The following is a 23,695-nucleotide window of genomic DNA, read 5'->3' on the forward strand; positions in this document are numbered from 1 at the left end:
TTTAGTGCTATTTAGGATTGAAATGATTCTGCATGAAATACAATGTTTGCAGGCTGCAAAAGACAGAAAACTGAACTCAAAAATAGCTGAAGGGGAGGGTGATATTTATCATTTAACAATAACACAAGGTCCAAAGGTAGAACAGTATTGGTTATTTCTTCAGTTCAACAACAGTTTCTTTCCACATTCCCATTTTGCCAGTCCTAACTTTGTCCTACTCACTTTTCAATCATCTATGTGTATTTTGCCCTAAAGCCAAAAAGTAATGTGATCATTCAGTTAAATATTTTTCGAGTAGGTACTATATAGCAGACATGCTGCAGACACTGAAAACATATGAGTAAACAAAACAAAGTCCCCTTCCTCTTAGAACTTACATTCTAGTAAAATGTCAGATGGCTATATTTGCTATAAGGAAAAATAAAAGAGAGTAAGGAGAATGGAGTAAGCAGGAGGGGAAGTTAATTTGGATAGGTTAGGAGACTGACAAAAACAAAAATTGTAGTATTACTAAGTAGGGGGAAACAGTCTAAAGAAGGAACCTATTTTACAGAGAGTACTGGGATGGCCTTTCTGAGAAGACAGCACAGGAACCAGCAAGCAAAGAAAAGGGAGGTGGTGGTGGCGGAGAGGCAGGGGTACACAAGCTTCAGCACCAGGGCAGCTCCAACGCCACTGGGCAGCACAAGCAAACAGCGAGTCAGGTGAGACCTTGGCTTCTCTGAGGAAATGAACGGCCCAACTATGCTAGAGCTAGCTAACAACCGAAAGGGGAAAACAGAAAGGCAAAACCTAGAAGGATCATGGTAAAGAGTTTAAATATTATTCTAAGGATAATATAAACCACCAAAGTTTTAAAAAGGGAATGACATGATCTCTACTATATTTGAGGATAATTTCATTCCTAGATACTACAGTAGACCTAGGACTGACCAGAACAGGAGGGTTTCATTTTTTTGGATCAAGAATTTAAAATGGCAGATTAAAAAAACTCACCCCTGTAGTTGCATAAAAATGGGATTATACTTAATGCTACTAAACTATATACTTACAAACGGTTAAGATGGTAGATTTTATGCTATGTATAGTTTACTAAAATTTTAAAAACAAAAATACAAAAAACTGCTGGTACCCTGGTTCAAAGCAAGACAGCAGCACCCAACTATACAAAGTCACTGAATTCTTCACTACCATACTCTCATAGTTAAAACAAAACCCAGTTTTACTTAGAAATGTACTTAATATTTACTTAGAAATGTACTTAATAAAGTAGCAAAAATTATCAATATATTAAACTTGAAGCCTTTGAGTGGGAAAAAAAAAAGGATGAGTGAAAAGAGAATAAAGTTACCCTTGGAAGATATGGGTTCATTCAAATGTAATTATTGTACCAGTGCCATTTTGTGTTGAATAATGCTGAAACTCACATCCTTCACACAAATAAACTGCAGATGAAGTGACATATTTTTTATATCAGAATGATGTCTTAAAGCACTGTTGAGATTTGCATACAAAATTTCGGGGAGTGCTGTTTTATCTTTTTTCCTAAGTGTCACCAAAGCCCACATTCTGGAAATGATAAGAGTGGCCACTACAATCTCCCTATGATAAACAGTTCTACATCTAGATTTCCAACTCTAGAATTCTCAAATTCATGGTGCTTCAGAAATTTGACCATCTCAAGACTTATTTGCTCCCTTCAGCCACCAGGGGGCCCCAGGCAAGCATGCAGTATTCTGGGCAACACAGGTTGCCTACAAATGTATTTAAATTGTAAAGCAGGCACTGGCAGAATACAGCCCACAGGCCAAACCTAGCCTACCACCTGTTTCTGCATGAGCAACAAGCTAAGAATGGCTTTCAAATGATTGGAAAAAAGTCAAGATAATATTGTTTAATGACACAAAATAATATGAAATTCAAATTCTGGTACCCACAAATAAAGCTTTATTGGAATATAACCATGCTCATTCATTTATGTACAGCCTATGGTTAGTCTTACAGAGCAATGGTAGGGTTGAGGAGCTGTGAGAGATGTTTCCCACTGTTACGTGATGCACTAGCAAATTGCTGTGACAAACTGGACAGCATTCTGAGTGCAATGTATACTGATGTATTGCAACATTTTTAAAAACTTACCAGTGCAAGGACTTCCTGGTGGTCCAGTGGTTAAGAAACCACCTTGCAATGCAGAGGATACAGGTCTGATCCCTGGTGAGGGAACTGAGATCCCACCTGCTGCAGAGCGACTAAGCTTGAACATGTCACAACTACTGAGCCTGAGCTCTCTGGAGCCCACGCACCACAATTAGAGAGTCAGCACCCCACAACGAAAGATCCTGCATGTCACAGCCAAGGCCCAACGCAGCCAAATAATACTAAAAAAAAAAAAAAAAAAAGAAATTCGGGCGTACGGGAAGTAAAAAAAAAAACAAACAAAAAACTTGTCAGTGCATAGGTTATCACTAAAAAACAGGAAAGAGAAGAGTGGACTTCAAATTGAATGCCATGCTTCTAAGGCACAATGGAGTGTGGGCTATTTTCTTATCAAATTAGAGGGCAAAGCATCATGTTTATTGTGCAACAACATTATGGCTGTGCTGTAAGAATACCTTATACATCAGCACAGCCAATAAAGCATTCACCACAATACTCCCAACGTACAGGAAAACAAAAGAAAAAAAAAATTAGAAAAAAACAGAATATCTTATTACAGCAAGATTTCTTCACAAGAAGAAAGGTTAAAATGAGGCTGTAACCAAATAAAGTTTCTGAATGGTTCACTTGTCAGGTAGGCAAAGAAAGCCATTTACGAATGGTGAATCTGTGTCTGATTGCTGTGACCGAAGAAATGTCAGAGAAAATAAACTGGTAAAGACCATCAGCAAGAACGACTGAAAGACTGAAAACACTGGTAGCAACAAGAAGCAATTACAAAACAAGGCAAAAAGTTCCAAGGTTTTCCTTGGCTCCTGACGTGTAACCCAATGTTACTGATTCTACTTATTTATTATTTACTTGAAGACTCAATGCAGAGTTTACTGAAGAATTATTAGCCTCCTATGAATAGTCTGCATAAGCTTCCCAGGTGGCTCAGTGGTAAAGAATCTGCCTGCCAATGCAAGGAGATGCCAGAGACACAGGTTCTATTCCCTGAGTCGGGAAGATCCCTTGGAGAAGCAAATGGCAACCCATGCCAGCATTCTTGCCTGCGAAGTCCCATGGACACAGGAGCCTAGTGGGTGACATACAGTCCATGGGGTGCAAAGAGTTGGACACAACTTAGTGACTGAGCACGCATGCATGAATAGTTTGCATGGAACAACTTCAAGCAAGAATGTTTTCAAAATTAAGAAAATAGTTTAGTACCACCTAAGTGGATTCTGTTAGGATATTATTATAACTGGTACTGGTAGAAATATATGTGAGAATACTATGATAACAAGAATACTATGAACAACTGTACACCAGCAACTTAGGCAATATACAAGAAACAGGAAAATCCTTACAAGCACACAAATTACCAAAGTGACTCGGAAGAAACAAAAATTCTCAAGAGATCGATATCAAGTAAAGAGATTGAATCACTAGACAAAAAATCTCCCAACAAAAGAAGTCCAAGACAACATGGTTTCATTGGTAAATTCTACCAAACATTTAGAGGAAAGTTAACAGCAATCCTTTTCAAACTCTTCCAAAATCTAGAAGAATAGATATCACTTCCTAAACATTCTATGAGGCCAGTTTTACCTCAATGCCAAAGCAGGACAAAAATACCACAAGAGACTATAGGCCAATATCCGTTATAAATATAGAAGGAAAAATTCTCAACAAAATACTAAACAAATCCAACACCACATTAAAAGGATCAAGTGGAATTTATCCCAAGAACGTAAGGATAGTTCAACATACAAAAATCATTTGCCACATTACCAGAATGAAAGAAAAAAAAAAAACATGATCATCTGAATTGACACAGAAAATACATGTGACAGATTTCAATACCCAATCATGATGGCGGGGGGAGGGCGGAAATATTCAGCAAACTAAAAACAGAGAGAAAGTCCTTAAAATGAATATCAGTGTTTACAAAAAACCCACAGCTAGTATCATACTTAACAGTAAAAAACTAGAGGCTTTCTCCGCAAACTCAGGAACAAGACAAAGGCAGCAGCTTTCACCACTGCTATTCAACATCGTACTGGAAATCCTAGTAAGCAATTAAGCAGTAAAAAAAAAAAAATAGAAAGCATCCAATTTGGAAAGGAAGAAGTAAAACTATCTCTATTTGCTAATGACATGATTCTATATATAGAAACTCTCATAGAATCCACAAAACACAACTAAAGCTAATAAACAAATTCAGGGAAGTTGCAGGTTAAAATTTTAACACCTAAAATTCAGCTGTGCTTCTGTACGTTGCAAAGAACAATCCAAAAAGGAAATTAAGAGAATTCTGTGTACAGCAATGTCCAAAATATAATATTTAGGAATAAATTTAACCAAAGAGGTAATACTTGCACACTAAAAACTATAAAATATTGCTCAAAGAAATGAAAGAAAACCTAAATAAATGGTAAGAGACATCCCTTGTTCATGAACTGGAAGCCTTTAATGTTGTTAACATTGCAATGCTTCACAAAGAAACCTACAGAGTCAATGCAATCTCTACAAAAATTTCAGTGGCTTTTTCTGCAGAAATGGAAAAACCAATCCTCAAATTTATATGAAACTGAAAGGGGCCTAGATCAGCCAAAATAATATTGAAAATGAAAATCAAAGCAGAAGAACTCACACCTCACAGTTCAAAACTTACCACAAACAGTGCACAAGGAAAGACATACAAACTAATGGATACAAACTAATGGAACAAACAGAACTGAGAGTCCAGAAATAAACCCAAAACATCTATGAGCCAATTAATTTTTTATACCATTTTTAAAGGTTATTCTCCATTTACAGTTATTACAAAATACTGGCTATATCCCTTGTATTGTATAATACCTTCTTGCACTTATCTTAAACTCAATAATTTGCACCACTTATTCCTCCATTCGTATATTGTCCCCGCCCCCGCCACTGCCAACCACTAGTTTGTTCTCTGTATCTGTGAGTTTGCTTCTTTTTGTTGTATTCACTAATTTGTTGTGTTTCTTAGATTTCACATAAGTGACATCACACACTATCTGTCCTTCTCTGACTTACTTCACTTCACAGAATGCATGGTCAATTGATATTTTTTTCCTTTTAAACTGAAGTACAGCTGATCTACAATGCTGTGTTAGTTTCAGGTGTACAGCAAAGTTATTCAGTTATACATACGTATATTCCTTTTCAGATTATTTTTCATTATAGGTTATTACAAGATATGGGATATAGTTCTGTGTGTTATATAGTAGGTCCTTGCTTATTTTTTTATATAGTAGTATCTGTCTGTCAATACCAAACTCCTAACATATCCCTCCCCACTCCTTCCCCTTTGGTAACCATAAATTTGTTTTCATGTCTGTAAGTCTATTTCTGTTTTGGAAATAAGCTGATTTCTCTAATTTTTTTTACATTCCACATATAAGTGATATCATATTATACTTTGTGTCTTAGTTCATTTTATATGATAATATCTAGGTCCATCCATGTTGTTGCAAATGACATTATTTCATTCTCTTTTATAGCTGAGTAACACTCCATTGTTTAAACATACTGCATCTTCTTTATCCACACATCTGTTGATGGACATTTCCATTGCTTCCATGCCTTGACTATTGTAAATATCTGTTGATGGACATTTCCACTGCTTCCATGCCTTGACTATTGTAAATAGAGCTACTATGAACAAAGGGGTACATTTACCTTTTTGAATGTGAGCTTCCGTCTTTTCTGGATATATGTCCAGTAGTCGGATTGCTAGATCATATGCTAACTCTATTTTTAGTTTTTTAAAGAATCTCCATACTGTTCTCCATAGTGCCTGCATCAATTTACATTCCCACAAACAGTATAGTATGCTTCCCTTTTTCCCATACCATCCTTAGTATTTATTATCTGTAGACTTTTTGATGATGGCCATTCTAACTGGTGTGAAGTGATATCCCACTATAATTTTGATTTGCATTTCTCTAATAATTAGCAATGTTGAGAATCTGACCAACTGACTTTTTATTTGTTTATTTACTTTTGGCTGTACTGGGTTTTCACTGCTGTATGCGCGCTTTCTCCAGTGGCAAGTGCGGGCTACTCTCTAATTGCACTGTACAGGCTTTTCACTGCAGTGGCTTCTCTTGCTGTAGAGCATGGCCTCTAGGGTGAGCGGGCTTCCATAATTGTGGCATGAGGGCTTAGTTGTCCCACAGCTTGTCGAATCTTCCCAGGCCAGGGATTAAACCTGTGTCCCCTGCATTGGGAAGCAGCTTCTTAACCACTGGACCACCAGAAGTTCTGGCCAATTAATTTTTGACAAGGGTGCTAAGACAATTCAATAGGAAAAGAATATCCCCTTCAACAAATAGTGCTGGGACAACTTAATAACCACATACAAAATAATGAAGTTGAACCCCACGTCACATCATACACAAAAATTAACTCAAAATGGATCAATGACCTAACTATAACAGCTAAACCCACAAAACTCTTAGAAGAAAACACAGGTGCATACTTTCATAACCTCAGGTTTGGCATGGATTCTTAGATTTGACCCTAACAGCATGAACAACAAAAGAAAAACTAGATGAAATGGATTTCATAAAAATTAAAAACTTTTGTTCTTCAAAAGATACTATCAATAAAGTGAAGAAATCAAATCATATATCTAATTAGGGTTTAAGCTAAGTTAAGCTAAGTCACTTCAGTCGTGTCCGGCTCTGTGTGACCCCATAGACAGCAGCCCACCAGGCTCCTCCATCCCTGGGATTCTCCAGGCAAGAACACTGGAGTGGGTTGCCATTTCCTTCTCCAATGAAGGAAAGTGATAAGTGAGAGTGAAGTCGCTCAGTCGTGTCAGACTCTTAGCAACCCCATGGACTGCAGCCTACCAGGCTCCTCCATCCATGGGATTTTCCAGGCAAGAGTAATGGAGTGGGGTGCCACTGCCTTCTCCAATAAGGGTTTAGTATCCAGAAAATATAAAGAACTCTTTACAACTCAACACCAAAAGACAACCAATTTTTTTAAATGGGCAAAGGACCTGAACAGACATTTCTCCAAATAAGATACATAAATTGTCAACAAGCATGTGAAAAGATGTTCAATATCATTGGTCAGTAAGAAATGCAAATAAAAACCATGATACCACTTCAGACCCACTAGAATGGTTTTAATTTTTTAAAAAAAAGACAAAAAAATCTTAGAAATTAATAAGTGCTGTGTTGATGAGGATGTGGAAAAGTAGAAATCATTAGACATTAATGGTGGCCAAGTAAAATGGTGCAGAGGCTATGGAAAACAATCTGACATTTACAATGCTTCAAAAAGGTAAACATAAAATTACCACAGGATCCAACAATTCTACCTCTAGGTATATACCCTAGAGAACACAAACATATGTCTTGAAAGAAGCTTGTACACAAATATTTATAGCAACATTACTCATAACAGACAAAGGTAAAAGGATGCAAATGACCATCAATGAATGGTTGTCATTCAGTCGTTAAGTTGTGTCTGACTCTTCTCGACTCCCATGGACTGCAGCACACCAGGCTCCTCTGTCCTCCACTATCTCCCAGAGTTTGCTCAAATTCATGTCCACGGAGTAAGTGAGGCTAGTCATCTCATCTTCTGCCACCCCCTTCTCCTCTTGCCTTCAGTCTTTCCCAGTGTCATGAAAAAAATTACCAACATTCATTGGATCATGGAGAAAGCAAGGGAATTCCAGAAAAATATCTACTTCTGCTTCACTGACTACAATAAAGCCTTTGACTGTGTGGATCACAACAAACTGTGGAAAATTCTTAAAGAGATGGGAATACTAGGTCACCTTACTGGTCTCCTGAGAAATTTGTATGTGGGTCAAGAAGCAACAGTTAGAACTGGACATGGAACAACTAACTGGATCAGTGAATGAATAGGGCAGTAAATTATGGTGTATACATACAATGGAATACTATTCAACCATAAAAAGAGGCAAAATATTAACAGATGCTGCAACCTGGATGAACCTGAGAAACATTATACCAAGGGAAAAAAGCTAGACTAAAAAGGTCACATATTATATGATGCCTTTTATATGATATTTCCAGAATATGCAAAAGCAGATTACAGGTTACTGAGGTTGGGGGAGGAGAGGAAATGCAGAGTGATTACTTAATGGTATGGGGTGTTTTCAAGAGGTGATGAAAAAGTTTTGAAACTAGAGAGAACTGATAGTTGCACAACACTGTGAATACACCAACCACCACTTAACTGTAATCTTCAAGATGTTTAATTGTGTTATATAAATTTACCTCAATAAAAAAACAAAAACAAATCAAAAGAACTTTCACACAGAGAACTGAAAACACATGTTTACCCATTCCTTACTGAAACTCCATTAAATGATAGTAAAAGGATTTTTTTTAAGGTTGTAAACTCACAAGAAAAACAACAACAAAACAGGACATGAAACCATGGCAACAAAACTTTTAGAAGCTGGAATGCAGGACACATGGTAACTGATTTAGCACCTGAAAAAGCTAAATCTTATGCCAACAGTGCAAAGAAAACTTATTTCCAGCAAAGAAATACAAACACTCAGGAAATACACTACCAGGTACTTTGGGAAGTAGACATGAAGGCAAAGTTGAAAACAAGATTGACACAAAGTCTACATATTTAGTCACTAATCACCTCCCCAGTTTCACACACCTCCTAACTCTGCACTACTGGACGACAGTCCCTCTAGGGGCTAGAGATTTTCTGAAGAAGTAAAGCAAGAGCCAGTTATCATACAGAAAACAGAGCGATGAACTAAAAAGTCTCTCTAAAAACTTGTATATTGAAACCCTCAGGACTTTTTCCTCCCTTGTCATAGTACAATGGACTTATACTCCGCAGGCAACAGACTGACAGCACAGTTGACCTAGCAAAACTCCTACAATGAGGCCTGCAGTTAGCAAGTGTCACTTGTGATCATGGAGCTGCCATTAAGATTTTGGTGCCCAATTTAAAAAAAAATAAGAAGAACCAAATAGCCAAAGATCATCAAAGATCCAAGAAAAGCTTCAACATTAAAGACAGAGGCAAGTAGAGAAAAAAAGAAATATGGAGGGAAAAGACTATGCAGTAAAATGGAACCCTCAACAATAAAACCTATTTCAACAACCTCAGAGAAAAAAGAAGATATTGCAACTCCAAAACAAGAACGTATGCTTACTTAAAAAGATAAAAGAAAGAGCCCCTAGAAATTAAAAATAATAAATGAAAGGCTCAAAGAAAAACTCAACGATCAAGTTGAAGAAATTCACCCAAAGAGTTCAGCAAAAAGACAAATAGGAAATGGGAGAGAATATCAGAATTGGTCCAGGAGTCCCAGTTGAAACTTTTTTAAGTTCCAGAAGAGAACAGAAAAATGAAGAGGAATAAAGGATCATTGATAGTCCAGCACAATGGGTGAAAAACAGATCCTGACTGATATACATCATCATTAAATTTCAGAATACAAGGAACAAAGAGGAAAAACCCTAAAAGAATGGAAGGAGAGAAACAGGTTACACATGAAGAACACATAAATCAGAATGTCATCAGACTTCTCAAAAGCAACTCTGGAAGCTAGAAGAAAAACAGAGAGCTATACTTTCAAAAACTTGAGAAAAAATTATATCTAATATAGATATTTAAAACCAGGAATAATGAAGTGTGAGGAGAGAATACAGACATTTAAAAACATTGGGCTGGCCAAAAAGTTCCATAACATCATACAGGAAAACCCAAACTTTTTGGCCAACCCATATGTAAGCTCTTGAATATTTACCTCCCATTACCTCTCATATGCTCCTGGAATAAATACTCCGCCAAAATGAGTGTGAAGTAACCAAGCAAAAGGAGTTCATATGATATGTAGCCAAGAAACAGGTGATGCAACAAAAGGCAAAGGGACTCCTTAAGATAATGCAGAAGAGAGATCTCACAATGACAGACGTACAACTGCCTAAGCTGTACAACCAGTCCAGGTTTGAGAAATTTAGAAGAGACGTTTAGAGAGAAATTTCCAAGAAAATAAAACTGATAGACCAACTAATGTGTCTGAAAGTACTGAGAAGAGCTTCAGGCACCTGGAGGAGACCATAGGAATGAATTAGTTTAAGTACATAGAACAGTACATGAACCGAGAACGTCCAGATGTTCAAACTGGATTTAGAAAAGGCAAAGGAACCAGAGATCAAATTGCCAACATCCACTGGATCATAGAAAAAGCAAGAGTTCCAAAAAAACAGCTACTCCTGCTTTATTGACTATGCCAAAGCCTTTGACTGTGTGGACCACAACAAATTCTGGAAAATTCTTCAAGAGATGGGAATACCAGACCACCTCACCTGCCTCCTGAGAAATCTGTATGCAGGTCAAGAAGCAACAGTTAGAACCAAACATGGAACAATGGACTGGTTTCAAATCGGGAAAGGAGTACATCAAGACTGCATATTGTCACCCTGCTTATTTAACATATGCAGAGGACATCATAAGAAATGCTGGACTGGATGAAGCACAAGCTGGAATCAAGATTGTTGAGAGAAATATCAATAACCTCAGATATGCAGATGACACCACCCTTATGACAAAAAATGAAGAAGAACTAAAGAGCCTCTTGATGAAAGTGAAAGAGGAGAGTGAAAAAGCTGGCTTCAAACTCAACATTCAGAAAACTAAGATCATGGCATCCGGTCCCATCACTTCATGGCAAATAGATGGGGAAACAGTGCAAACAGTGACAGCCTTTATTTTTTCAGACTCCAAAATCACTGCAGATGGTGACTGCACACATGAAATTAAAAGACGCTTGCTCCTTGGAAGAAAAGTTATGACCAATCTAGACAGCATATTAATAAGCAGAGACATTACTTTGCTAACAAAGGTCTGTCTAGTCAAAGCTTTGGTTTTTCCAGTAGTCATGTATGGATGTGAGGGTTAGACCATAAAGAAAGTTGAACACCAAAGAATTGATGCTTTTGAACTGTGATGTTGGAGAAGACTCTTGAGAGTCCCTTGGACTGCAAGGAGATCCAACCAGTCCATCCTAAAGGAAATCAGTCCTAAATATTCATTGGAAGGACAGATGCTGAAGCTGAAACTCCAATACTTTGGCCACCTGATATGAAGAACTGACTCACTGGAAAAGACCCTGATGCTGGGAATGATTGAAGGCAGGAGGAGAAGGGGACGACAGAGGATGAGATGGTTGGATGGCATCACTAACTCAATAAGACATGAGTTTGAGTAAGCTCCGGGAGTTGGTGATGGGCAAGGAAGCCTGGCGTACTGCAGTCCATGGGGTCGCAGAGAGTCACACACAACTGAACTGAAGTACATAGAACAGTAATGACAACGGGGCTTCCCTGGTGGTCCAGTGGTTAAGAGTCTGCCTACCAATGCAGGGGACAACAGGTTCAATCCCTGGTCCAAGAGGCTGTCACATGCCATGGAGTAACTAGCCCTATTACCCCAACTACCCAGCCCACGGCTGTAGCCGCAACTACTGAAGCCTGCATGCCCGAGAGCTAGTGCTCTGCAATAAGAAGAAGCCATCGCAATGAGAAGCCCACGCACCTAAGCTAGAGAAAGTCCGAATGCAACAACAAAGATCCAGCATAGCCAAAAACTAATTAATTTTTTAAAAAAGCTTAAATGGGGGAATTTAAAGGAGAAAACTACAATGGAGAACATAATCTCACTTACTAGCTGTCTTATCTTCATCAGTTTTTTCTGCTCAGTTCCTTCCCTTATTTTCCATATCCCAAACCTCTGATCTCTTCAGTCATCTTCTCCATAATGACACCTCATTTAGCAAGGGATCTTGACCCTACTTGACAAAGGTAGCAGAAAGCGAGTATCTTCCATATCACCCTCAAAAATATATGTATCTATACAAATTCTATAATCATCTTTTCATTTCCTTTCTCATAAAAAAAAGTGCCTTGTCTCAGATATAAACCTATTCTCTCCACCTCTGGTCTAAATTCCACACCCAAGTTCCATCAGCTGTCTTCTCCTGTATAACTTCAACCTTGCCCTTCTCTCTTTCTCTCACTCGCTACTTCCCTTAATCTCTCATTTCCTTTAAAAAGCTTCCCTAAGGGCTTCCCTGATGGCTCAGTGGTAAAGAATCCTCCTGCTAATGTAGGAGACACAGGTTTGATCCCTGGTCCGGGAGGATCCCACATGCCAAGGAGCAACTAACCCCTCGAGTCACAACTACTAAGCCTGTGCTCTAGAGTCCAGAAACCTCAACTACTGAGCCCATGTGCCGTAATTACTGAAGACTGCGTGCCCTAGAGCCCATGCTCCACAACAAGAGAAGCCACCACAATGAGACACCTGTGCAATGCAACTAGAAAGTAGCCCCCACTCTCCACAACTAGAGAAAAGCCGGAGCAGCAAGACCCAGCACAGCTAAAAATAAATAATAAATAAGTAATTAAAAAAAAAAAAGCTTCCTTGATATCTGAGTTCTTCTTTAGGGTCTTCTCTCTCCTCCTTCCTCTAAAACACTAGTTTCTCATAATGAGCAATTCTGCCCTCCTGGAACATTTGATAATGTCTAGAAGCATTTCTGACTGTCACACCTAGAGGGATACAACTGGCACAGGGACCAAGGATGCTTTATACTAAAGAATTTACAATACACAACTTCTTTACCATACACAACTCAGCACCTCTACTTATTTTTTTGGCTGCACCATGCAACTCATGGGATGTTAGTTCCCCAACCAGGGATGGAACCCAGGCCCCCTGCAATGGAAGCATAAAGTACCAAACACTGGACCACCAGGCAATTTCCTCAGCCCCCTTTAAAACAAAGAATTCTCTAGTCCAAAATGTCAATAATGCCAAAGCTGAAAGACTTTGCTCCAGAAACTAAATTTTTGAAAAGAGTAATATACTGTCACTGTCACCACTTCTTCACTCTTCAGTGTCATCTGGCTTCAAGTCTCATCCATTTGCTGCACCTGTATTGATCTCCTTGAAGAAGCAGATATATCAACCACTCCTCTTTTTAAAATTCTGTTTGAAAAGCAATAACGAAGACAAAAGCAGAGAACAGAGAAAAATTAATGAAACCAAAACATGACTGTATGAGAAGACCAAGTGAATTAAAAACTTACGGTCACCAAAATCTTGAATGTGACTCTTTACAGAAGATTTATTCATAACTGCCAAATAGAGGAACCAAAACATCTTTCAACAGGTGAATGGATAAACTGACTGTGATACATCCATACAGTGGAATACTCCACAGTGATAAAAAGGAACTAGATAGTTCTTCATACAATGACATGAATAAATCTTAAATGCATTTTGCAAAGTGAATGAAACCAGACACAAAGGAAAGAGGGAGTGGGTGAATTTTTAAAATAACACATCTGTTCTTTATGGTATTGAGGTAAGGAATAAGTAACTCTATGCATTTGCCAAAACCCAAAGAACTGTACATCACAAAGAATGAAACTTTAACCTATGCAAATTTTAAAAAATCAACCAGGAGTCTGGGGAATTCCAGGATGGAATGCATAAAATGCGAAAAGAATGTACTGTTTTACAAGCATATGATATAATCTCAAAAAGTATCCAGAATATATAAAGAATTCTTAAAACTCAACAACAAGAAGACAAACAACCCAATTTAAAAATGGAAATATATTTAAGATTTGAATACATATTTCAGCAAAGAAGATGTAAAAATAGCCAGTAAACACATGAAAAGATGCTCAACATAATAATGCAAATCAAAAGCGCACTGAGAAAGCACAATGGAAAAATAACAAGTATTAGCAAGGATGTGGAGAAACTGGAACACTCATACACTGCTAACAGGAATATAATATGATGCAGCTCTTTTAGAAAACAGTTTGGCAGTTCCTCAAAAGGTTAAACATAGAATTAATTTATGATCCAGCAATTCCACTCTCAGGTATATGCCCAAGAGAAATGAAAACAAAGGTCTCACACAAACTCTGTACATTAACGTTCATGGCAACACTTACAATAGCATCAAAAAATATTAACTACATAAGGATAAATCAGACACAAGATGTATAAGACTTGTACATGAGAAACTCCAAACTATTGAAATTAAATAATAATAGCAATATAATAAAATAATAAAGATATTTAATAAAATAAATGAAAAGAGACATTTTTGGATTGAAAGACTCAATACTGATATTCGTTCTCCTGAAACTGATCTATAGGTTTGACACAATCCTAGTTGAAATTTTACTAGGCATTTTTGTAGAAAATGGCAAGCAGATTCTAAAATTTATACAGATAGGCAGAATATTTAGAATAGCCAAACAATCTGGAAAAGAACAAATTTGAAAAAAAATGACACTATCTGATTTCAAGAGTATTATAAAGATACAGAAATGACAGTATAGTAATGGTAAAGGACAGACACACAGCTCAACACAGAACAGAGTCCAAAAATAAACTCATACATATATAGTCAGTTGAGTTTTCAAAAAAGTTCAAAGGCAATGCAGTGGGAAAAAGGATAGCTTTATCAAGAAATAGGGCTGGAAGAACTGGACATCATATGTAAAAAGAGTGAGCTTTGGTCCATACCTCACACCATATACACAAAAAATTAACAGATAGATCAAAACAGATCACAGACCTAAATACAATACCCCAACTATAAAACTTCCAAAAGAAAACCTTGGAGAGAATCTTTGTGAACTCAGGTTAGGCAAAGATTTTTTTTTCTTGCAATTTATTTTATTTCTTTTAAAGGTTGTACTTAATTTATAGTTGTTATAAAATGTAGGCTATATTCCCCATGTTGTACAATATATACTTGTAGCTTATTTTCTATCTAATATTTTTTACCTCTTAATGCTCTACCCCTCTATTGCCCCTCTTCCTTTCCCTCTCTCCACTGGAAACTACTAGTTTCTTCTCTATGAGGTCTGCTTCTTTTTTGTTATCTAGGTTAGGCACAATTTCTCAGCTCTAACATCAAAAGCATAATCCATAAAGGAACAAACATCATCAAAACTAAAAATCTCTGCAAAGGATTGTTAATGAAAAGACAAGCCATAGATTAGGAGAAACTCTTGTAAAGTATACACATGATAAAGACTTGTGTTTAAAAAAATACCTCTCAAGACTCAACAATAAAAAACAATTTAAAGGATGCAAAGACTTGAATAGACACTTGACCAAAAAATGACACATGGATGATTTAAAGAGATGCTTAACAGTGCAGTCATTAGGGGAATATCAATTAAAACCATAATGAGATGTCATTATACACACATTAGAATGGCTCGAAAGGTTAAACACTGTATGACTCAACTTATGTAACATTTTCTACACACATACACACACAGTGAGCACAAAAATGGTAACAAGTGAATAAGTCTGGTGGATTGCAGCAATGTCATTTTCCTGATCTTGATATCATACTATAGTTTTGCAAGATTTTATCATTAGAAGAAACTGAGTAAAGGATACTTAGAAATTCCCTCTAATTTTTGCAACGCTTTGTGAATCTAGAATTATTTTGAAATAAAAAGCTTTTCTAAATATGAAAAAGATTTAAATGACACTTCGCCAAAAAAAACATACAGATGGCGAAAAAGCACATAAAAAATGTTCAACAGCATTAGTAATTAGGGAAATATAAAATGACAAGGAAATACTACTATGCACCTATTAGGACTAAAACTACAATTCAAACATTGGTGAAAATGTGGAGATGTACATTTCCACTGCTAGTAAGATATGTGAAATGATACATCTACCTTGGAAAACAGTTTATCAGTTTCTCAAAAAGTTAAACTTACACCTACGATATGACCAACCACAGATTTAAGGGTAAAGGAAATAAGTGCCCGCACAAAGACTTATGCATAATGTTCATAGCAGCTTTATTTGTAAGCCAAAACAATCCAAAAGTCCATCAAGAGGTGAGTGGATAAACAAATTATGGGATGTGCATAGAATGGAAACTATTCTCCAGTAAGAATGAATGACCTATTGATATGCTCACTAACATGGATGAATCTCAAAATAACAATGCCAAACGAAAGAAACTAGAACCAAAAAAAAAAACTATATACTTCATTATTCCATTTATGTTTTCTATAGTGATTTCAGTGGCTGTCTGGGAAAAGGGGAAAGGTGAGTGTGGGAATGATGACAAAGCATACAAGGAAACTTACGGAGGTGATAGACATGTTCACCATCTTTAATGTGATGAAATTTTCATAGACACACATGTGTCAAAACTTATCAAATAGCACAATTCAAATAAATAGTTTATTATTGAAGGAGATCAGAATATGCTATTCCAAAATATGCTACTTTGGCATAAGGATTATTTGAGCTGAAGTCAACTGAAAAACAGCAAACAGGAAAACCTCTCTATCCTCTCTCTCCCTTTCTGCCCAAAAGCTGGGCATAAATTTCCCTTTGTAAAGGTGTTCCCCTCTCCCACACCAGGAAGAGAACTACTCTTAACTGCATAACAAATCTTACAAAAACAACCTTTATTTATAATACATTTCCTAGTCACCTTCCCACAACTTAAACCCCACCAAAAGCCCAAACCCCCTTTTTATTTTGTCTAGTCTCTTCTCCATACTTTTCCACTCTTTGATAAAACAGTATATAAGCCTCCCAGACTTTTCACAGTGCCTGGTATATTTTATTAAAATAAATCACTTTCCCCCTTCCTACTTCCAAATCTGCTTCTCCTATCACAACTGACCCAAATTAGAAAAAAAGAAATAATCCTAGTCTCTTTCCTCTCTTTACTCGGCTGATACCAGGTCCTTTTGATTGCTTTCCCCTAAATCTATCTCAGCGTCATTCCCAACTTGCCATCTCTGCTCCTCTGGCCATTACATTTCTCAGACACAACACTGCTTTTGCCTCCATTCCTCCCTTACTCAGTCCATTATTCACAGTGTAGCAGAGAGATCTAGGTCATAAATGTGACATTCTTGTCCAGCTTGGAATTCTTTGACAGCTCCCTGTCTTCAGACTAACATCCAACTCCTTAACAGAGCACAACAGGCTCTCCTCCAGCCACATCTGCATACTACAGCCTCATCTGCCAACAAGAAAGGACCACACTAACTTGTGTTTTTGGAAGTGGGCCTGAAATGTATTTCCTACTCTATCTAGGCAAATAATCTCATTGGATTCAGCTCTACTTTAACTTCTGTGACCTCTCTAAGTTAAACTGTCATTTACGCTCTCAGAGGGCCTTCTCTATACCTGTATTACTGCTGTATTTAGTATACATCCACTCCAATAAACTGAATCATATTCATACATAATAACATTGACACAGTTAGCTATATTAAAAGACTGGACATTTTGGTATATTCACTCAGCTAATGATCTAGAGGTCCCTTCCCACTCAGTTCCTCTGAGATCTTATACAACGTCCCTGTCTGGTTTCTACTTTCTCTTTCCCATGTGTATCCTTCTATTTTATCTTTTAACAAGTGTTAGTTATTTTTAGACTAGCTTTAAAGATAAAAGATGAAATAAAATACCTTTAAAAGCATTTATAAAGAATTCCCTTGGGCTCCAGTGGTTAGGATGCCACACTTTCACTGCCAAGGGCCAAGGTTCAATCCCTGGTCAGGGAACTAAGATCCTGCAAGTCACAAGGCATGACCAAAAGACAGACAGACAGACAGATAGATATCTACACAGACAGATTAGGTAAATATATAAAGCATGTAAAAAATACTTTACTATATCTATTTTTAAAAACTGGGATTGGTTTAGAAAGATGGTACTGATGAATTTATTTGCAAGGCAGCAATGGAGAAACAGACATAGAGAACAGACTTACAGACATGAGGAGAGGAGAGGAGAGGGTGAGATGTATGGAGAGTAACATGAAATGTACACTTACCATGTGTAAAACAGATAGCCTATGGGGACTCAAACAGGGGCTCTGTATCAACCTAAAGGGGCGGGATGGGGAGGGAGGCTCCAGAGGGAGGGGACACACATACATCTCTGGCTGATTCATGCTGATGTCTGACAGAAAACAACAAAATTTTGTAAAGCAATTATCCTTCAATTAAAAAATAAATAAATTTTTTAAAAAACTGGGATTGGTTTAACTAGAAGGCTCTTTCCTTATGTTTCTGTATGTCTGCAAGACCATCTGATTCCATTTGAACCATACAAGGAACATGATTTGGTGCCTCATATATGCCATCCACCAGATACCAAGCCCACTAGAAACCTACTAGCCATACTTCATCCTCTTTCCCTGCACTTATATAGGCTTCCCTGTCTACCGCAAGAACTTTGACAAAGCAAGAAACTCAAGTGCCAGTAAAAGTAATTGCAAAGGAAAAGTCACGTCTACATTTTAAAGTTCCTCAACTGCTAACATACTGTGGATAGAAAAAACAGAGGATTATTTTGGATGATCTCAAACCTCCTGCCCCCAGCATCCGTTTCCTCCTAACAAGTTTTCTGCCATGTTTCCACTCTTCTCCTGTGCAGTCTTGTGCTTCAGGGAAAGCCAATCACCTCCTCAGGCCAAGGGATGGGCCTGGTTGGCTAAGAATAATTCCATTTGTCTTTACTAGTTACTAATTTAGGAAAGGGAATGTAACCCAATTTTGGTCAATGAAATGAGAGGTTATATTTGCTTTAGGCTTCTGGAAAAATCCGTCCTCATGCTTAAAAAGCAGCATGTGAAGTCAGTGTTTGTGTCTCTTCCCCTGCCCTCACCAAATGTCAACCCCAAACATGCCTATTTTGCATATGTTTAAACTAGAAAATAAAAAGCACTACTATTTCCTTTAAATAGTGATCAGATGATAAAAAGTCAAATAAAGTTTCAAAACAATGATCAGTCAACATGTACCAGGTAACAACAAAAGAACCTTCTTGCTTTTGCTCTGAAAGGAGAGCTCTGGTTAGAGTCATCAGTGTTTGTAAAAAGAAACAGGTAGTAGACAAAGAGCAGCCCAGAGGCAGCACTGGTCTTGGGAGATAAGAATGTGTGGCAGATGGCATACTGATCAAAATATCAAGGGAAAAATGAGTGTCAGAACTAGTGGCTATAGAAGGTAGAGTAGTTTTACTTCAGTTCTAAATTCAACCAAAGAAAAAAGTAGTACTTATGTATCTGTTGAAGCATTTAAAAGCAAATGTTTAAATTTTTTAAAAAAAATTATCAACTAGTAATTTAGCATTTTTTAAATTTTGAACTTTTGTCTAATTTAGGTTTAGGATAATTTTCATGACAAATCTAAAAGTGCTTTAAATTTTAAGAAGTGCATAATTGGCCTGCAAAGGCCACAAACCAGACACTAATTAGGACAACTTGGAAGAGAGTTACTAAAGAGAAAGACCAAATCCGCACTACTTAAAACCTAGAAAGTATGACTTCTCGACTTCCAGATCCATAAGGAAGCAAAGAAATCCAAAAGAGCCACATTTTGGCTGAGCACAGTTCGCTGTGCGGTACCCTTTATTGGTCTGGCTGTACTACAGCTACCATTTAAAAATGTCTAGAGCAGGCAGGAGTAACAGGCATTCCTCAAGCGGCCACTCTGAGTGCAAAGTAGAAAGTCTAGCCATAGGAACACAGGTAACTCTGCCTCAGGTATGTTTGATTCCATGTGCTCATCATGAGTCTTGGTTTTACCAAAGGAAAAACTACTTCTGTACTTGAACTCTTTCTGGGAGTAGAGAGGCAAGAGGAATACCAGAAAGAGCCCAAGCCAGAAAGTGAAGTGAAAGTGAAAGTGAAGTCGCTCAGTCGTGTCCGACTCTTTGCAACCCCATGGACTGTAGCCTACCAGGTTCCACCGTCCATGGGATTTTCCAGGTAAGAGTACTGGAGTGGGTTGCCATTTCCTTCTCCAAGTCAGAAAACCAGGGTTCAAATCTCAACCCTTCTACTTTCTAGATGGTCAAATCTACCTTCATTTATGCTTCCTCAGGTAAAATGGAAATAGTACCTACCTCTTCAGGTTATCATAAGACTTAGAAATAATGTATATAAAAATAACTTGCATATAATAGATACTCAATAATGTTGGGTTAAGTATTTACCTAACATCACACACAAAAAAACAGAAGTTACAAAAATGATGAAAATTACAGGCTAGGCAAAAAAAAGTTCAGGATTTTCAAGTAGAAATTTAAGCAATTTACTAAAGAAAAACAAAAACTAGGAGCCAGAGATCCCGGGCCTCTGTTCTGTAACTAGCTAGTTAAATGGCCCTGGGCAAGCCAACCTGAACCTACATTTCCTCTCTTACAAAATGAAAGAATTAAATAAGCCTGAAATTATTCTGTGCTTTTTGGCAGTGTCACTCAACTAGCAATGGATATGAATTTAGAACCCAGACCTTGTTCAATACTACCTCAAAATAATGTTTCTAAACTGTCTCACAAAAGAGACTATGAAACAACATGTGGCTGGCAGAGGCAGTTCGGACAAAAGGGTAGAAAGAAAGATTTCATACCGGGGCTGAAATAAGATGATATTAATTTATAAAATTTATAAAATTAATATTAATAAAGAGAATGTTATATTAATGTATAGAGTAAGGGACATAAAAAAGGTAAAGCACAATGAGGAAAACCAGTATAGAGGCAGATTATAGACAGAAGGGAGCAGAAATCAAAGATAATTTTAGCTGTGACTTTTAAAACTGAATTAGGGAATAAAATATGAAGAGAAAACTACATAAATCCAAACAGAAGCTGACCAAGACTAGAGTTAGAACAAAGAGCAGAGAGAAAGGGCGAGATATAACTCATTTTCAGGAAGTGGCAAAATTCAGCAATAAAAATACAGCAATATGCTGTATAAAAGACAGCAATAAAATAAAAAGACAACAATATGCTAATTCAACAAAAAATAATGTAAATCAGTAGAGCTGATTTACAATGCTGTGCCAATCTTACACCAAAATGACTCAGTTTTACATACATATACATTCTTTTTTAAATATTATTTTCCATTATGATTGTTCCCAGGAGAATATAGTTATACAGTACGGCCTTGTAGTTTATCCATTCTAAATATAATAGTTTGCATCTACCAACCCCAAATCCCCAGTCCATCCCTCCCCCTCCTCTCCCCCCTTGACATCCATGACAACCACAATAAAAAATATTTTTTGTAATGTATTAAAGAACTACAGACACAGGAAATGTGGCTTGAATAATAATAACTTATCAATGACCTAACAATTTTAATATAATCAGAAGTATGAAACCATCTTCTAGAGCTCAGTTTTTCAAACTGAAGGTAGTTATCTATTAGTGAGACATGACCAACAATGTTTTAAAATAATGAAGAAGAAAATAAGAAAATAATCTCAGAATAAAGGTAAATGCTAACTTTACTGATACTTCCGTCTCAGTTTTCTGTTTAAACAAGTATCTGTTTGCTGGCTTAAAACAAAATTTCTTACTCTGTATCATGGCCTAAAGGTTTCGAAACTCTCTATTATAGAAATTTTCAAACATAAAGTAGTGAATACAGTATAATTAGTCCCCATACATTTATCATGTAACTTCAACAATTTCTGAACATCATTCTTCACTGAACCTTTACTGAAAGGAAGTGAAAACTATAAGGAACTGTTGCTGGCAGAGGAAATATCAAGTTTCCTTAAAATGCTTATACAACAATAAAAAAATTAAAAAGCAACTTTTAAAAAATAACTTCATTTATTTATTTAGGTTACGCTGGGTCTTCGCTGTGGTGTGCAGAGCATGCATGGGCTTCAGGAGTTGTGGTGCACAGGCTTAGCTGCCCCATGGCACGTGGAATCTTCCTGGACCAGGGATCAAACCTGTGTCCCCTGCACTGGCAGGTGGATTCTTAAGCCCTGGACCACCAGGGAATTCCCTAAAAAGTAACATTTAGATATAAGTTTCTACATTTTCCCCAAAGACTTTCCTTATATAAAGGACAAGCTTAAAACTTATATTCCTTTAGAATTCAGTGTGATTCATAAATGGCAAAACATAAGATATAAATTTCAGATCTTCTTTACTCTGAAAGGTACACAATGAAAAGAATTTATATGTGCATTATTTTTGTGAATTAATCTCTACTAATTACATATAGGGCTTCCCTTGTGGCTCAGATGGTAAAGAATCTGCCTGCAATGCAGGAGACCTGGGTTCAATCCCTGGGTTGGGAGGATCCCCTGGAGAAGGGAAAGACTACCCATTAAGATTTAAAATCTAGTCTTAAAATTAAGTTCAAGTTCTCTGGTTTCATTTCATAATAAATTTAAAAGTTTAAGAGATTGACAATACTTAATAAATATTAGACTGATGGATATAAGCAACACGGTCAAACATTAAAACTTCTTTTCAAAAATTAAAAAACTTTTAAAAAATTTCAAGCCATTAAATCATTAAACAGTAAGTGAATTTTTCCAATCCCATGTAGTTACTTAGAAAATATTTTAGAAAAACTAAAAAATACCTACTCAAAAGCACATCACAAGATCAGTTTCCCTCCAATTTATGTACACCACCAACATCCCACTGCTAATTCTACCCAAAGAGAGAAATGGGTTTTGGAAATCAGACATACCACAACTAGCTTTTGTTAAACCAGTTTTCAAAAAAAGTACATGCCACAGCAAATTCTATTAACTTCACAATGCTATTTTTTAAGTGAATATTTTTCTTATCCTAATAAAGAGTCTTGAAGAGTTTGTCATTTTAAAACTTTCTATCATGGAAATTTTAAAACATACATAAAAATACAGAATATTATAATGAATTCCCATATATCCATCATCTAGCTTCAACAATTTCTGAATGTCATATTTTTCCTCAATGCTATTTTTTAATTTAAAAATAATTTTATTTAAAAATAAATAAATATTTTTATTTTAAACTAATACTGAAAAATATTTACATTTAAGTAGGACTCACAAACTGTCCAATAAAAGTGTTCTGGCCAAAAAAAAAAAAAAAAAAGTGTTCTGGCCGATGATGGAAAAAATGTTTTCAGAAATATTTTTACATGTGATATAAATCAACATTCTTTTTTTAAAAAAGTTATAATTTCAAAGCTCACATAATCCTATTTTCTAATTAAACAGCAAAGGTGATAAAAATTTAATACAAAATTAAGAAATATAAAAATTTTAAGACACTAAAAATAGATTTTAAAACATTAAAAATCTCACCCACTTCTGAAACGTAAGATATATAGAAACTGTACATTTTGTAAGAAAAAGAAACCTTCTAGTGACTTTTCAGTGTACCTGAGATTTTCAGGTTTTCATAAAGACACGTTTCCCTTACACACAGGAATATCAATATGTTAATTAAAACTGTCCCAACAACTAAAGTTCAGCTATCAATTCATAGGCAATTCATAGAATATTCTGCTTAAATCTTACAGATCCAATTGTTCCTGTCTTCTCAAGTCCACTGAATTCATGCAAACAGGTGAGACTCATGCTATATAATTATATAAACATTACCAGAAATACTGAAATATATGCAGACTCATGCTATGTATGAGCTAAAATTATGG

General features: G+C 36.5%; 1 protein-coding gene across 6 annotated transcripts in view; it reads right to left on the reverse strand.

The window, feature by feature from the left end:
- NFATC3 (nuclear factor of activated T cells 3) overlaps positions 1–23,695 on the reverse strand; it is a 93,617-nt gene that overhangs the window by 63,538 nt on the left and 6,384 nt on the right. The window contains exon 1 of one of the 6 annotated variants that reach the window (XM_020885031.2): positions 9,951–9,980. The exons of 2 other annotated variants lie outside the window; for them this stretch is intronic. In XM_020885031.2, coding sequence (XP_020740690.1) covers positions 9,951–9,957 — 7 coding nt within the window. In that variant the 5' untranslated portion in view covers positions 9,958–9,980. Of the gene's footprint in view, positions 1–2,139; positions 2,296–9,950; positions 9,981–23,695 lie in introns of those variants that run through there. 3 more of the 6 variants (XM_070451110.1, XM_070451111.1, XM_070451113.1) reach the window with 3 other exon arrangements.

Source organism: Odocoileus virginianus, chromosome 20, assembly GCF_023699985.2.
Source record: "Odocoileus virginianus isolate 20LAN1187 ecotype Illinois chromosome 20, Ovbor_1.2, whole genome shotgun sequence".
NCBI lineage: Eukaryota > Metazoa > Chordata > Mammalia > Artiodactyla > Cervidae > Odocoileus > Odocoileus virginianus.